The 16,895-nt window shown below is 38.4% G+C and overlaps 1 protein-coding gene across 8 annotated transcripts in view; it reads right to left on the reverse strand.

The window, feature by feature from the left end:
- KLHL24 (kelch like family member 24) overlaps positions 1-16,895 on the reverse strand; it is a 48,661-nt gene that overhangs the window by 24,859 nt on the left and 6,907 nt on the right. For 6 of the 8 annotated variants that reach the window (XM_059163349.1, XM_059163353.1, XM_059163352.1 and 3 more), the window contains one exon: positions 6,858-7,834. In XM_059163349.1, coding sequence (XP_059019332.1) covers positions 6,858-7,777 — 920 coding nt within the window. In that variant the 5' untranslated portion in view covers positions 7,778-7,834. Of the gene's footprint in view, positions 1-6,857; positions 7,835-15,249; positions 15,401-16,895 lie in introns of all 8 variants that reach the window. The other 2 variants (XM_059163348.1, XM_059163350.1) reach the window with 1 other exon arrangement.

Consider the following 16,895-nt stretch of genomic DNA (forward strand, 5'->3'; position numbering starts at 1 on the left):
TTAAGAATAAAAATGAATGACACCTGGATAGTTCAGCTGGTTATGCATCTGCCTTTGGCTTAGGTCTTGAGACCTCAGGCTCTCTGTTCAGCAGGAGCTGCTTCTCCTTCTCCCTGCCACTCCCCCTGCTTGTGCTCTCTTTCTCCCGTCAAATAAATAAAATCTTAAAAAAAAAAAAAATCTTAATTATAATCTTCATGTTCTTACTGGTTTTCAATAGGAACTTGAGCTTTGTCTTCCTTATGGACTTAATTTTCATTATACAGTAACTGTTAGACAAGAGGTAGTAGGAAGTATTAGAAAAGTACTTAATTCCAACCTCAAAATGACAAGCTTATTAAATCTTAGTTATCTCTGTTGCTCAATGGAATGTGGCAAAGAGCATCATTTTTTTCCCATAGAACTGAATAAATTATTCTTAAAATAAACCATTCGATATCAAGCATATCTTTCAAACCAAATTTCCTATTCTGTAAAAGTAGAGCACAAATTTACAATCTATTTTGATTATTTTCTTTATGAAACCAGCAAAAATTTTTACTGTGCATTTTTGTGTGAAATACTAGGTTATATACTTTTCATATTGTATTTCCAATCCTCACAATCTTACAAGGTGGTATTATGCTTAATTTTGCAGGTGAGAAAATTGATACAGAAGTTAAAATGTTTTGTCTAAGGTCGTGGTATTAACTATTTGTATGGAGCCACATCCCAGTCCAGACCTGATTCTGAAGCCAGTACTCTGAACACATCATGGTACTTCTACTCGCCATTTATTTAAAAATAGTCATCATGTAGTAGTACAGAGATTTAAAGTTGCATAATATATATTAATCAAAAGACAAGTATTCGTAAGATTTGCTCCTATGATTGATTTCTACTGTTTTTTCTCCTGAGGGTTTACAACTGAGAGTGCAGATTACCAAAGCTTTTGTGCTCTTAGATCAGCCCATATCCTGTTTCTAGGTAATCGCTACCATACCCTGTTCTTTTTCTTTTTAAAAAGATTTTATCTATTTATTTGACAGAGACATAGCGAGAAAGGGAACACAGCAGGGGGAGTGGGGGAGGGAGAAGCAGGCTTCCTGCCAAGCAGGGAGTCTGATGCGGGGCTCACTCCCAGGACCCTGGGATCATGACCTGAGCCGAAGGCAGACCCTTAACAACCGAGCCACCCAGGCATCACTCATACTTTGTTTTTTTTTTAAAGATTTTATTTATTTATTTATTTGACAGAGAGAGATCACAAGTAGACAGGCAGGCAGAGAGAGAGAGAGGGAAGCAGGCTCCCTGCTGAGCAGAGAGCCCGATGTGGGCCTCGATCCCAGGACCCTGAAATCATGACCTGAGCCGAAGGCAGTGGCTTAACCCACTGAGCCACCCAGGCGCCCATACTCTGTTTTTTTAACGTATGTTAAGGTTTTCTCTCTTATTTAAGAGACATGTGGGTATGTATAGGTAGAATATTCAGTATGGATTGAACTGTGGAGAACACTCGGCACAGGATAAACAGTGAAGAAATACTGGCTGATGTGAGGACTATAACCTAATTAACAGTGGTGGTAGCAAGCTGTTATCACCCTAATCCAGAGTTAATCTTTGTATCACTAATGGTGGGACCACCAGATATGGTGTATCTTCTAATGTAATGCAATACAATATACACATTACCTAGGATGAATTCTAGCCAAAAATATTTAACTTGTCTCTATTAAATGGAAGCTTATAGAGCTAACTTCCAGTTTTCAGAAAACACAGCTAAATTTAGCTAAGTGACAGTGTAAGGCAGCAACCTAATATAGAAGGTGGACTATTTTTCTGGACAACTTCCCCATCAACAAGTTAAAATCATGGAAAAAAAAAAAAAAACTGTTCTGGATTTAGAGACTTCATGGGAATAACCAGATGCAATAAGTGGTACTAAATTGGATCAAGGTTCATTAAAGAACAGTTTGGAAAAGACTGGGGAAATATGAATACAGATTGGGTATTAGTTAATATGAAAGAAATATTACTAACTTCAAGCGGGATGTTATTTAGCCTATGTTATTGTTTTAAAGATGTGTCCTGAGGTAAAAATAAACAAACAAATAAATTTTTAAAAACTGGCTGAATGAATGGATGAATAAATGAAAGAGAAAGTCTGGGCTAGAGTTCTAGGTCTGATAGCCAATAACATGTATGGTAATTAAAATCAAGAGAAAAAAAGAGATCACCTAGGAAGATGGGATATAAGGCAAGACAGAGAGGTGTGAACTGAGGGGACTATCAACATTTCAAAGGCCAGACAGAGAAGGAACGATCAAATGGGAAAAAGAGCAGTTGAAGAGGACCATGAGGAAATGGTGTTCCAGAAGCTAAGGGAGGACTTTCAAGAAAAAGTAAAGCAACTGATAAAGTCAAATCCTAAAGTGAGATCAAGGTGAATAAAGACTGAAAAGAGGCTAACAAATAACAAATAGAAGGTCAGTGATGGCCTGATTGAGAGGAGTTTCAGCTAAGTGACTGGAGGGGAAGCAGAGGAATGAACTACAATTGAAGTGGAGATATCACTTCTCTTTCAAAGAAGTTTGGAATTTCTCAGAAAGATGAGAACCTGACAAACAATACACATTGTTCAGATAATGAAATTCCTAGTGACTGGTACTAATATGCAGTAACAGGTAAGTGAAGGAATATAAGGAACAGAAGGTGATGATAAGAGTTATAAAACAAAGGATTTATCTTTATATTCCTTATGCAATGCCTACATAAAATAAATACCTTTTATTATATTCACAACAATCTGCAAGCTCAATATAACTATAGTTTTTTTCTTATTTGCCTCCTAAAGAAAGATAACATCGAAATATTATATAAAGATGTGCTTCACTGTATGAAATGGATTGGCTCTCTTAAAAACTGGATGTAAAATACATGTTTACAAATCAAATAATTAAGCAAAGTAGAAAATTATCTCTGTATTATCTAAGCCTAATTACCTTTAGAGGGCAATCTGATTTCACTTAGGTCATATTTTTATAAATAATGTTAATAATAACTTACTTGATTTTACAATATACATCCTTTCATTCCTAATTCTAATCCTGTACATATATAGGAGACAGATGCTGGAAAGTTATTATTAGCCCTATTTGACCCAAAGCCGTTCTGTCTGCTAAAAGGGGACAAATCTGTTTGAAAACACACACTTTTCCCCTTAGAAGGATACTGTGTTTCCAGAAAAGTTCTAGAAGAGCCCCAAAACTGTTCAACTTTTTTTTTTTTTTTTAAAGATTTTATTTATTTGAGAGAGAGCATGAGAGCAGAGTGAGCAGGAGGAAGGGGCAGAGGGAAAAGCAGACTCCCTGCTGAACAGGAAGCCCCATGTGGGACTTAATCTCAGGTATCTGAGATCATGACCTGAGCTGAAGGCAGAGTTTAACTGAATGACTGAGCCATCCAGGCACCTCCTGTTCAGCATTCTTCTGGCTCAGGTCATGATCCCAGTATCCTGGGATAGAGCCTTGCACTGGGCTCCCTGCTCAGTGGGAAGCCTGCTTCTCCCTCTCCCACTCTCCCTCTTTCTGTTGCCCCTCTCAGGGTGTCTCTGTCAAATAAATAAACAGAATCTTTAAAACAAACAAACAAACAAACTCTGTTCTTTCACATTTTTAAGGTCAGCCCATGCTTCTTAATAGCCCTTAAAAAAAACAACAAAAACAACTGGGGCACCTGGGTGGCCCAGTGGGTTAAGCCTCTGCTTTCTGCTCGGGTCATGATCAGGGTCCTGGGATCAAGCCCCTCATCGGGCTCTCTGCACAGTGGGGAGCCTGCTTCTCCCCATCTCTGCTGCCTCTCTGCCTACTTGTGATCTCTGTCGAATGAATAAAAATCTTTATTAAAAAAAAACTTTAAAAAATTAGTATATTTATATAATAAAATTGTTTTTTTTGTCCTTTGTTAAAAAACAGAGTCAAAAACCTTAAGTGACTCTTAATCTCACAAAACAAACTGAGGGTTGATGGGGGGAGGGGGGATTGGGAGAGGGTGGGTGGGTTTATGGACATTAGGGAGGGTATGTGCTACGGTGAGTGCTGTGAAGTGTGTAAACCTGGCGATTCACATACCTGTACCCCTGGGGATAAAAATATATTATATGTTTATAAAAAATAAAAAAAATAAATTAAAAAAAAGAGTCAAATACATTTCTTTCTTACAAAGCAATTATTATTTTTCACTAAAGTCAGTTGACTTTGAAGAAAAAAATGTGCTCTAACCTTAATACAAAGAAGTAATAATTTTTTATAATAATAATTACACAATATTTTATCTAATATATAAAAAGTTTAGATTGTTGGGTGCCTAGGTGGCTCATAGGTTAAGCCTCTGCTTTTGGCTCAGGTCATGATCTCAGGGTCTTGGGAATCAAGGCCCATATTCGGCTCTCTGCTCAGCAGGGAGCCTGCTCCCCCCCCCCCCCCGCCCGCTCTCTGCCTCCCTCTCTGCCTATTTGTGACCTCTCTGTGTCAAATAAATAAATAAATCTATCTTAAAAAAAAGTTCAGACTGTCAAGTACTGTGAGTTTTCTTTACAGATTTATTTATTTATTTGAGAGCGAGTGCACATGTGCCCATGCATGTGAGCACACAAGTGAGGTGGGGGAGTAGAGCGAGAGGGAAAGAGAGTCTTAAGCAGACTCTGAGTTAAGAGAGGAGCCCCACTCAGGCCTTGATCTCAAGACCCTGAGATAGGACCTGAACTGAAACGAAGGGTTGGATGCTTAACCAACCACACCAACCAGGCACCCCTGGGAGTTTTCTTAAGTGGGTCAGACCTACACTACACTATATAAATAATAACAGCTATTAATTTTTAATAACTTCTATGCACCACTTTCGATGATAAGTACCTTAATAGTTTCAATGGCAGGGGCGCCAGGGTGGCTTAGTGGGTTAAGCCTCTGCCTTCAGCTTGGGTCATGATCTCAGCGTCCTAGGATTGAGCCTCACATCGGGCTCTGCTCAGCAGGGAGCAGGCTTCCCCCTCTCTTTCTGCCTGCCTCTCTGCTTACCTGTGATCTCTCTCTCTCTCTCTCTCTGTCAAATAAGTAAATAAAATCTTAAAAAAAAAGTTTCAATGGCAGAACCTGTGAGGTAAGTACTATTTATTATCATTCTCACTTTACATATGAGGAAACAGATTACATCTTTCTATATTCAAACTAGTGAAGATTTTAAAGACATACCATCTCATCATATGCTGAATTTTTAATCACATCCCAAAACAATAATAATCAAAAGCAAAGCTAAAATTTTGGTTTGAGAGCTACGCTCTAATAAATCTATAGGAAAAGTGGAGGTGATATGAAAAAATAAAAATACCAGTTTTGCAACAATGTGAATATATTTAACACTACTGAGTGGCACAATTTTTAAAATTAAGATAATAAATTTATGCCATATTTTTTTTTACCACAATTTAAACAAATTAGCTTTGTTAGAAAAATATTAGGGTCCCCTCCCCTTTTTTTTAAAGATTTTATTTGTCAGAGAGAGCATGAAAGAAAAAGCACAGCAGGGGAAGCAGCAAACAGAGGGAGAAGCAGGCTCCCTCCTGAGCAAGAAGCCCAATGTGAGCCTCGATCCCAGGACCCTGAAATCATGACCTGAGCAGAAGGCAGATGCTTAACCAACTGAGCCACCCACGCATCCTGAAAGATTCTTTACTATATATCTCACAATAGCCATTTCTCGCTTAGTCCAGTATAGTACATTTAATATTATTCCTTCAAGTATTAACATGATTATTTTTCTATAGCTTATAAATTAAAATGTTTTACTGAAATAATGCACTATAAAAACATACAAGTCTAATACTGAATTGAATTCCTACCTCTAAATATATTTTCCAAATTCTCCCTAATGATGATATAATTTTTATAATCAGAAAAAAATTTAAAAATTAAGATTGACATTAAGTAACTGTGGCAATAAGAAGAGGTCTGAAACCTGGGTTTTACATCAAGAATCCACTCAATATATACCAGTTTACTTACTTCACCTTTATATTTCAAGTTGCCTGTTAGGAAAAAAGGAAGTCTGTGAATTTGCCTATTGCGTGTGTGTGTGTGGTTTTGTTGTTGTTAAGATTTTATTTATTTGACAGAGATCACAAGTAGGCAGAGAGGCAGGCAGAGAGAGAGAGCGAGCAGGAAGAAGGCTCCTTGCTGAGCAGAGAGCCTGATGCAGGGCTCAATGTGGGGCTTGATCCCAGGACGCTGAGATTTTTTTTTTTTTTTTTTTTTAAAGATTTTCTTACTTCTATGACGGGAGAGAGAGAATCTCAAGCAGACTCTCCACTGAGTGCAGAGCCCAATGTAGTGCTTGATCTCATGATTCTGAGATCATGACCTGAGCTGAAATCAAGCCAACTGGGCACCCCTGCCAATTGTTTTTTATATGCAGAAGCAGTACAAGAGAGTCCGAGTCTACTTTATATCAAAAGACCCTTTAGAAAGAAAAGTGGAATTATTTGGGATCCTACAAAGATTAAGAGAAATAAGCAGAAATATGCTGAGACGTTCACAGTTGTGAAGACACTCTGCAATAACCTTTCACAGCTCAGAATAACAAAGAATGATAGTGTTGAATCTAGTCTTCACTGAGAAAGACTTTTTAAAAAAAATTCTTTTTGGAGGGGGAGAGAAATTTTAATGATTTATGTAATCCAAAACAAATCTTAAATTATGGAAAGCCATAATTAGACAATGCATATAAATGACTACACTGAGATTTCACTCAGGAGGTTTAAAAATATTTTAAAAATAAAAACTTTTGTTAATTATGTTGTAGTTCTTTAGAATTGGTTCTCTCACCTGCGTGGCCTAGTCCTTGGAGACATCATTTCATTCCCAAGTATGTGGTACCGTCTTGCTTCATGCAACAGCTGATAACACTCAGGAGAATTCTGGATCAATTGGTCCACCTCAACTGTTTGGACAAAGTAGTTTGGATGCAACAGAGGGAGTCTCACATGTGTCAGGAGCTCATGTAACAGTGGTCTTCTCAGATCAACAGCACGATAGACCCAACGCATGACGGCTTCAAAAACCATTTCCTCTTTACCAATAACAAGTTCATCACTACAAATATAATCAATAAGTTCATCTTTGTCAAGCTCAAGAAATTCTTCATGCTGTGACACATCCTCAAAAGTCTGTAATGCAAAATTCTTGCATTTTGTGAAGAGTGTTTTGAGAGAATGGGTATCAGCAAAGCGCTGGATTCCTAAGCAGTTACAAGGATCAAGTTGCTCCTCTAAGAACTTGGCACAAGCATCACGGAGAACACTAATCTGAAAGAGGCTTGACGTTTCAAAGAGATATTGTACATTCTCTGTAGTGATCTTTACCTTTCCAGTATAAACATACTGCAAAAAACATTCCATAGCTTCAGCTAAAATACCATTGATCTCAACCAACATTTCTCGGCTTTCTCTGTGGTCATTACAAAACATAGCTCTGAAGTAACTACTACAGGCTGAGAGAACAGCTCTATGGCAAGGAAATTCTTTGCCTTCCACACAAATGATGACATCTGTGAATAAGCGGCTGTCTCGGAATTCATTGAATATCTGGAGTATGTTTTCAGCATGGGATGATCCTGAAGAGAAGTCAAAAAACTCATGGCCTGTGAGAGATTTAGGGTCCATTTCAAAAACTTTACGCTTAGTTGCTGGGGAATCACGAACCCCAAGATCCTCTCTGTTTAGTCTTCGTCCCAATATTAGTACCATTGTTACATCAGTTGACTATGTAATTGTTGAGAAATGTTAAGGCTCTTCTTTATGAGGCTAAAAATAGGGGGAAAAAAAAAGAAAACATTTCAATATACAAAAAACTCAGCACTGAAACGACATAGTCTCATTTTGATGTAAACATTACAATAAAATCACATACTTAATGTATCTTATAAGGAGTATAGAGTACTCTTTTTAATAAGAATTGACAAATAACAATTCGCATTATGGGTACAATTTGCAATAGTACTTCTTAAGGCCACCCCCCAAAGATGCTATATACTTTTTGAATTACTAACAACTTCTTTCTCCCCTTTTACACAACTGGGTTATATCTACTGACTGCAGAGTTAAGTTTGAGTGCTGTAAGACAAAGAATTTGACCACATTCAGAATCTTAATATAGTATTGTGAGAGAAGAATTCAGTTATATCTATCAGCAGTGTACTGGTGGGGGCACCTGGGTGGCTCAGTGGGGTCATGTGGTTAAGCCTCTGCCTTTGGATCAGGTCATGATCTCAGGGTCCTGGGACTGAGCCCCACATTGGGCTCTCTGCTCGGCGGGGAGCCTGCTTCTCCTTCTCCCTCTGTCTGCCTCTCTGCCTACTTGTGATCTCTCTCTCTGTCAAATAAATAAATGAAATCTTAAAAAAAAAATGGGTACTGGGGCTCCTGGCTGGCTCAGTCAGTACAGGATGTGACTCTTGATCTTGTAGTTGTAAATTGGGAGCCTTATGTTGGGTACAGAGATTATTATTATTATTATTTTAATATTTATTTATTTATTTGAGATAGAGAAAGTGAGACAGAGCATGAGCGAGGAGAAGGTCAGAGAGAGAAGCAGACTCCCCGTGAAGCCGAGAGCCTGATGCGGGACTCGATCCCGGGACTCCGGGATCATGACCTGAGCCGAAGGCAGTCGTCCAACCAACTGAGCCACCCAGGCGTCCCGAGATTTTTTTTTTTTTTTAATGTGTACTGTTTGACCAGCAGTCCCTTCCTAGCAAGCTATCCCAAGGAAATAGGAATAAGTGGAAAGATTTATCTACAGTGATGTTCAATGCTCTATTAATAGAAAATACTTATAACAATCTAAATGCCCTACAATAGGAGATGAGTTAAACCATACTACATCTTAAGGACTGAAGACAGTCTATGCAGCCATTTAAAATTATGTAGACTATTTAATGACAGGGGGACTTATTAATCAGATAATAAGTGAAAAGCAGATCATAAAACATATGCTCAAAATAGAAAAAATTATGTTATCAGTGTATCTTAGGGATAGAAAAAAGGAGGCACATATGCCAAAATGTTAAGTGATTTATTTAACTTCTGGTTTCCTCTATTTCACCCAGTTTCTACTATAAATATGCAGTATCTTGTTTTGAAATCTTTAAGACACATGTATCTATGCCCTTCTCCCTTTCACTAATAAGAAACATCCCCAAACTTCTCTCAAAAATGAAGATGAATAGGTAAACTGACTAAGCCAACAGACTGAGGCAATGGGCTACAGCTATCAATTCTCTTTAAGTTTTGATTTTTAATGTGGTTCTTCTGCTGCCACTCTTTTCACATCTCCATAAGTTAATATGTGATCCAAAAGGTCTCTGTAACTGGCTTAAGAGCACTCAGAGTAACTCTCAACTATTCCCAAGATCTCATAATCTCATACACACAATTGCTTCTAAAGGTCCCAGCTTCCTTCTGAAATATTTCAACAGTTAGATATCCAGGCTTAACTAAGCCTAATGAAGGTTTAAGAAGATCAAAGATAACCCCCTAATGAAATGCCATCCTACATTCACAAGTCACAAATAAAATGGAGACCTGCGAGTTAACAAACTAAATTTAGAACTGTGTTTTGTGGGGCTTCTGGGTAGTCCAATTGGTTAAGCCACTGACTCTTGGTTTCAGTTCAGGTCATGATCTCATGGGTCTTGAGACTGAGCCAGGGCAAGCTGAGCAGGGAGTCGGCTTGACTGATTCTCTCTTCCTGCCCCTCCCCCTACTCATGTATGTGCATACATGCACTCTCCCTAAAAACAAATTAATAAAAAAAAAAACCCTGTTTTTTTGTATAACCCTCGCATATTAAATTGTACCCCATTTTAAAAATCCTTATGTGAAATAAGAAAATATGAAATACCAAAACCAAGAAGCAACTCATGCTATTATATTCTCTTTCATATTCTAATTTGTTCTTTTTTTCAAGATTTTATTTATTTGAGAGAGAGAGTGCGTGCACACAAGTTGGGAAGGCAGAAGGACAAGTACCAAGCAGGAAGCCTGACTTGGGGCTCATTCCTAGGACCCTGGGATCATGACCAGAGTTGAAGGCAGACACTTAACCGACTGAGCCACCCTGGCGCCCCCTAATTTGTTCTTATATTTGCCTTCTTTTCTCATCACACTAATGACCCATATGCCCTAGTTGCAATATTCACTAGATACTTCCAACTTTCATCAATTCCTTCACTGAGTGTATTTAACCTTGTCACTTCCATTTTCTTTCTTTCTTTTTTTTTTTTTTTAAAGATTTTATTTATTTATCCGACAGAGAGAGATCACAAGTAGGCAGAGAGGCAGGAGAGAGAGAGGAGGAAGCAGGCTCCCCGCCGAGCAGAGAGCCCGATGTGGGACTCGATCCCAGGACCCTGAGATCATGACCTGAGCCGAAGGCAGCCGCCTAACCCACTGAGCCACCCAGGTGCCCCGTCACTTCCATTTTCTAACATTATCAACAAATGTTTATTGTGTGTCTACCATTGCCAGGATACTGTGCTTAGCCTATAGTTTTTGGAGATGTAGGATATTACTAGATATTGCAGCTGAGGTGTTTTTTTTTTGTTTTAATATATATAGCTAAGACAAAGCATATTCACAAAAAGATTAATAAGGTAGCAAAGGCAATATGATACCACACTACTATAGACAGTTCCCACTTAAGGTTCTATTAAATATTTTTTACCTCTTCATATAAATTAGCACTTAATCTTTCTTAAGTCCCAGTGATAGGATTTTCCCTGGGCAGATGTACACCAGGCTATTCTAAACCATTTTTTTTTAAAGATTTTATTTATTTATTTGATAGGCAGAGACCACAGGAGGCAGAGAGGCAGGCAGAGAGAGAGGAGGAAGCAGGCTCCCCGCTGAGCAGAGAACCCGATGTGGGACTTGATCCTAGGACCCGGAGATTATGACCTGAGCCGAAGGCAGTGGCCTAACCCACTGAGCCACCCAGTCGCCCAAGGCTATTCTAATTAGTAGGAAAAAGTACCTGGTTGTAATAACATTTGAAGGTCGCCTAAATGTTTGCACGTACAAAATCCTTTCTCTTCCATCCCTCTCTTTATCTCCTAATTTTGCAGGTAAAGTCAGAAAAAAATTCAAGCAATGTTATCAAATGGAATAAAGATGCAAGTAAAATAAATACTATTTTTATTTGGGATCGATCACCAGGTGGGGATTCAGAGGCAGTATGCTAATAGGGACATTTCTATTGTGTTCATGTGGATTTAAAACATGCTAAAATGACCGAAGGAGGGTCATTTTGGTTCCCTCTAAGAATTCTGGCTAAAACTAAGGAAGTTCTTGGAAATCTACCAAGTAACGCTGTAGGAACTATTAAGAGCCAAATCTGCGTACTAATTGTGTATTAACTGGTTTGACGATGCCATGGGGGCTATATTTCCTTAAATACATTAAAAAAACAGAACACTTTGGGGCGCCTGGGTGGCTCAGTGGGTTAAGCCGCTGCCTTCGGCTCAGGTCATGATCTCAGGGTCCTGGGATCGAGTCCCGCATCGGGCTCTCTGCTCAGCAGGGAGCCTGCTTCCTCCTCTCTCTCTCTCTGCCTGCCTCTCCATCTGCTTGTGATTTCTCTCTGTCAAATAAATAAATAAAATCTTTAAAAAAAAAAAAAAAACAAAAAAAAACAAAAAACAGAACACTTTTTAAAATCACAACAATCTTTTTAAAAATATGCTTGCTATGTGCCTGGCACTTTCTAAATTCTCTTTTTTATTTTTTATGCTTTTAAGGATTATGTATTTGAAAGAGAATGAGAGAGAGAGAAAGAACAAGAGAAGGGGAGGGTTAGGACAAGCAGACTCCGTGCTGAACAGAGAGCCCGATGTGGGACTCCATCCAGGGACTCCAGGATCACCACCTGAGCCGAAGGCAGTCACTTAACCAACTGAGCCACCCAGCCATCCCTCTCTCTCTTTTTTTAAAGATAATTTAGTGGGGTGCCTGGATGCCTCAGCTGGTTAAACAACTGATTCTTGATTTTGGCTCAGGTCATGATCTCAGGGTCACAGAGCCCCACAAGGGGCTCTCAGTAGATAGTCTGCTTGAGATTCTGTCCCTCTCCCTCTGCCCCTCCTCTGCTCTCTCTTAAATAAATAAATAAATAAATAAATAAATCTTTTTTTTTTTTTTTAAGGTAAGATTTATTTATTTATTTATTTATTTGAAGAGGGAGGGGCAGAGGGAGAGAATCCTCAGGTAGATTCCCCTCTCAGTGTGGAGTCCAACAGAGGGCTTGATTCGACCACCCATGAAATTACAACCCCAGCCAAAACTAAGAGTTGGATGTCTCACCAATGAACCACCCAGGTGCCTCAACTGTCTAAATTCTTCATAGAGATTTAATTTAAACCTCCCAACAATCTTATGAGGTTGTTACTACAATTAACAAGAAAAATTGTTTATAGCCTTAGGACTTTATCTTTATACACAGGATTAAGACAGATTTTTCTAAATAGGCAGAAACTATTTGTAAAGTAAGCGAAAGACTGACAGGGATAATTTTTACCCTCACTTCTACATTTAAGAAAACAAACAGAAAATTTTAAGTATTCAAATATTATATATTATTTTCAAAATGTATAACAAAGTTTATAATATAATGAAACTGTTATATAGCAGTGGAAACTCATGTAGAAAGCTTATTTAAATAAACACACAAATAAAAATAAACCTAAGAGAAAAAAAAAAACCTAAGAGAATGCTTATGAATAACTGTTTTTTGGAGCAATGTCAATTACTGGGTATTTAGTCAGTAAAATTAGTTTTTCTTAAATTTGAGGAAATATTTGTCTACACATACATTCTGGTCCTAGAAAGCCAAATTTTGAACTGTAATCTATTATGTTTTGGAGGTTTTAGGTAACAGATTTTCCTAAGAATAAAAATCTTCTTTTGTTCATTTTAGGCACACCTGGGTGGCTCAGTCAGTTAAGCATCTGCCTTTGGCTTGGGCCCTGGTCCCAGGGTCCTGGGATTGAGTCCCTCATTGGGCTCCTTGCTCAGCAGGGAGACTGCTTCTCCCTCTGCCTGCAGCTCTCCCTCCTTGTGCTCATTCTCTCTCTCTCTCCCAGATAAATAAATAAAATTTAAGAAGAAAAGCTTTTTTAAAAAAATCATTTTTTGTTCATTTTAATACCTAAATGAATAAAATTACATGAGTTTAAAATATTTTAAAATGTATTATCAAGAACATAAATGTATTAAATATATTTTCAAGAACTAAAAAAAAGGGAGATGTTTCCTCCCATCTCTCTGGAGATTTTCCTGACTAGAGAGTTCAAGTTTGCCTTATTGTAGGTCATTAAACTTCTTGGGTTATGGATGCCCATGCAAGTGGGTGCTACCCACAAATACATATACATGGGTTAAAATGTAGAAATTCACTTATAGGGCACTTGAGTGGCTCAGTCATTAAGTGTCTGCCTTTGGCTCGGGTCATGATCCCAGGATCCTGGGATCAAGCCCAACATCAGGCTCCCTGCTCAGCGGGGAGCCTGCATCTCCTCCCTCTGCTTCTGCCTCCAGCTCCCCTTGCTTGTGCCCTCTTGCTGTCAAATGGATAAATAAAATCTTTTTAAAAAATTCACTTATAATACATATCAATTCTAAATTGCAAGCTCCCAGACATGTGCACATATCTCAAATATACTTTTTTAAAAAAAGATTTTATTTATTTATTTGAGAGACAGCAGAGAGAGACAGAGAGAGCATGAGCAGGGGAGGGGCGGTGGGAGAGGGAGAAGCAGAGTCTCCGCAAAGCCAGGAGCCTGATGTGGGGCTTGATCCCGGGACCCTGAGATCATGACCTGAGCTGAAGGCAGATGCTTAACTGACTGAGCCACCCAGTGCCCCTCAAATACACTTTTAACATGAAGTTATCTCAATAATGGTTCAATACACAGAAACCTATCTCCCATAGGTGAGAGATCACTACTGTGCCCGAATGCCAATTTTTGTTGTTGAAACTGAAAAAAGTTCAAGGCACATAGTATCACAAGTGATAACCATTCAATTATAATGAACATAAATAAATATGATATGGAATAGAACTTATTTTAACCTTAATGCTTTACCAAGCTAAATTCATGATTCACTGATTCATGGTTGAATCAGTCATAAAACAGCTTCCCAAATAAAGAATTTATCTTCAAATCAGCTTACTTAAATTCTTACTGTGTTTTAGATTAAAACAAAATTCACAAATTATTGTTTTTGACTAGTGATATTATTACTGGCATTACTGACAACATAAATTTTCACCTTTATACCTTTCCTGTTCTACATTTTTGTTCTCTCAGTATTTGAATTTTTTTTTTAATTTATTCATTTATTTTGTGGGGGCAGGAGCTCGTGAGCCAAGGGAGGGCTAGAGGGAAAGAAAGAGACAGAATCCTAAGCAGAACTGCGCCAAGCTCAGAGCCAGAAGCAGGGTGCAATCCCACAAAGCCAAGATCACGACCCAGGCCAAAATCAAGAGTCAGATGCCCAACTGACTTAGCCACCCAGGTGCCCCTTCTCAGTGTTTAAATGAAACAAAATAATGCAACAGAATACAAACAAAATGCAAAACAAAATAACAGACTATAAGGACTAAGAATTTCCCTTTTGGCTAAAAGGAACAAGAAAGAAAACAAGTGAAAAGATACTCTGCTTTCTGTATCCAATAATCTTACTGTGTCTGGTATTTGTTACCTAGTATCTCTATCTGATAAATTTGGAGATAATAGATTGAGCAAGTTATGTATTAATATAAGGCTGATTAGACCTTTGTAGGAGTTAAAGGTTTGTCTTTCATGTTATTTTCTGCCTCTTATTCTTGTAGCTGGTTCCTTGACTGTTGACTGACAAGAGGTCTTCCACTGCTTTCGCCCAGTGGAAAACTGAAAATCCTGACTATAACAGCTATAAAATCACCTGCTGCTATTACAAAGTATTCAACAGCAACAAGATACTTGTTTACTGCTTTGTACTTGGGGAGGCTATCTCACAGATCTGGGCTGTTTCCTTCCAAGCAGCTTTGGCCTAGCTTTTTGTACATCCTCACTTTTGCTAGACTTTCTGACAACTCTCCCATTAACCAGTGTCCACAACACGAAATGTAAACTCTTCCTATACAGGGTAAATAATTCACGCAAGAAGATCTTAGAGGGTACCTGGGTGGCTCAGTGGGTTAAGCCGCTGCCTTTGGCTCAGGTCATGATCTCGGGGTCCTGGGATCGAGTCCCACAGCGGGCTCTCTGCTCAGCAGGGAGCCTGCTTCCCTCTCTCTCTCTGCGTGCCTCTCTGTCTACTTGTGATCTCTCTCTGTCAAATAAATAAATAAAATCTTAAAAAATAAAAAAGAAGATCTTAGAAATAGGAGAAGTATTTCAAAGTGTATCTTTTGAGCTTCCAGATTTAATTTACCAGCTTTTATTTTCCCATTTTACACAAAGTATTTTATTTTAACTAGTAATGGTTGAAAATGTGAACACAGGTTTAACCACATCTCAGAGTACAGTATCTAATATAGGTTCAAGATTTATAATAAATGAATTTATATACAATCAAGCAAACAAAACATAAATAACAGGTAGAATTCTTCTAAAAATTTAACAAATATCAAAGCATCATCATTCCTTTCAGGAAAAAGTAAGCAACTAAATAAGCATCTCTAACCAAAGTAAGAGGGAAAATGTTTGTTCCAAAGAAATACAACGACAAAGTTTTATCTAGATAAAGGTAGCAAATGCAAGGGTGATCAGATTGTCATGTCAGTGCCTGACTGCCAGTTGCATGATTTGTCTAGAAAAGGGAGTATCTTTCTTTCCCTTGCTAACGTCTTCAGGAGCTTTATTTCTTTTTTTTCTTTTCTTTTTTTTTTTTTTTTTAAGATTTTATTTATTTATTTATGAGAGAGAGAGACAGTGAGAGAGAGCATGAGCGAAGGGATTCTCATCCTACATTTCGAGAAGGTCAGAGGGAGAAGCAGACTCCCCATGGAGCTGGGAGCCCGATGCGGGACTCGATCCCGGGACTCCGGGATCATGACCTGAGCTGAAGGCAGTCATCCAACCAACTGAGCCACCCAGGCGTCCCAGGAGCTTTATTTCTGAAGCAATACTCTCACTTGAAAGGAAGATTTAAAAAAATATATATTTTATTTATTTATTTGACAGAGAGAGAGAGATCACAAGTAGGCAGAGAGAGAGGAGGAAACAGGCTCCCTACTGAGCAGAGAGCCTGATGTGGGGCTCGATCCCAGGTCTTTGGGAATATGACTTGAGCCGAAGGCAGAGGCTTTAACCCACTGAGCCACTCAGGCGCCCCTGAAAGGAAGATTCTTAACGAAGGATTTTTCTGGTTAAAGGTACTCTAGGGTTTATTTCCAACTGCAGAACTCAAGCATGTTGTAGATCTAATTCCTGACTGCTAGGTAGAGATTTAAAATTATTTTTGGCCTGTGTCTCAGAAAAATGAGGAGAATTTCCTTAATATCTCCAAGGCTACAGAAAAATGTAGAAGAGGGACTGTTTCCTTTTATAATCTTGAGGACAGAATTGTTTCCCAATACACTGACAGGCTTAAGTAATCCCTGGTTAAAGAAAGGAAAATGGTTTGGATTCTCCAATAACAATGCTTAGTTTTGTTTTTCTTTTTTAAAGATTTATTTGAGAGAGAGAGAGTGAGAGAGCATGCAAGTGGGAGGGGTAAAGGGAGAAGGAGAAAGAGAATCCCAAGTAGATTCCTCACTGAATGCACAGCCTGACACAGGGCTCAATCTCAAGGGCCCTGAGATTACAACTTGAGCCAGAATCAA

The sequence above is a fragment of the Mustela lutreola genome, chromosome 2 (assembly GCF_030435805.1).
Source record: "Mustela lutreola isolate mMusLut2 chromosome 2, mMusLut2.pri, whole genome shotgun sequence".
NCBI classification, from domain to species: domain Eukaryota; kingdom Metazoa; phylum Chordata; class Mammalia; order Carnivora; family Mustelidae; genus Mustela; species Mustela lutreola.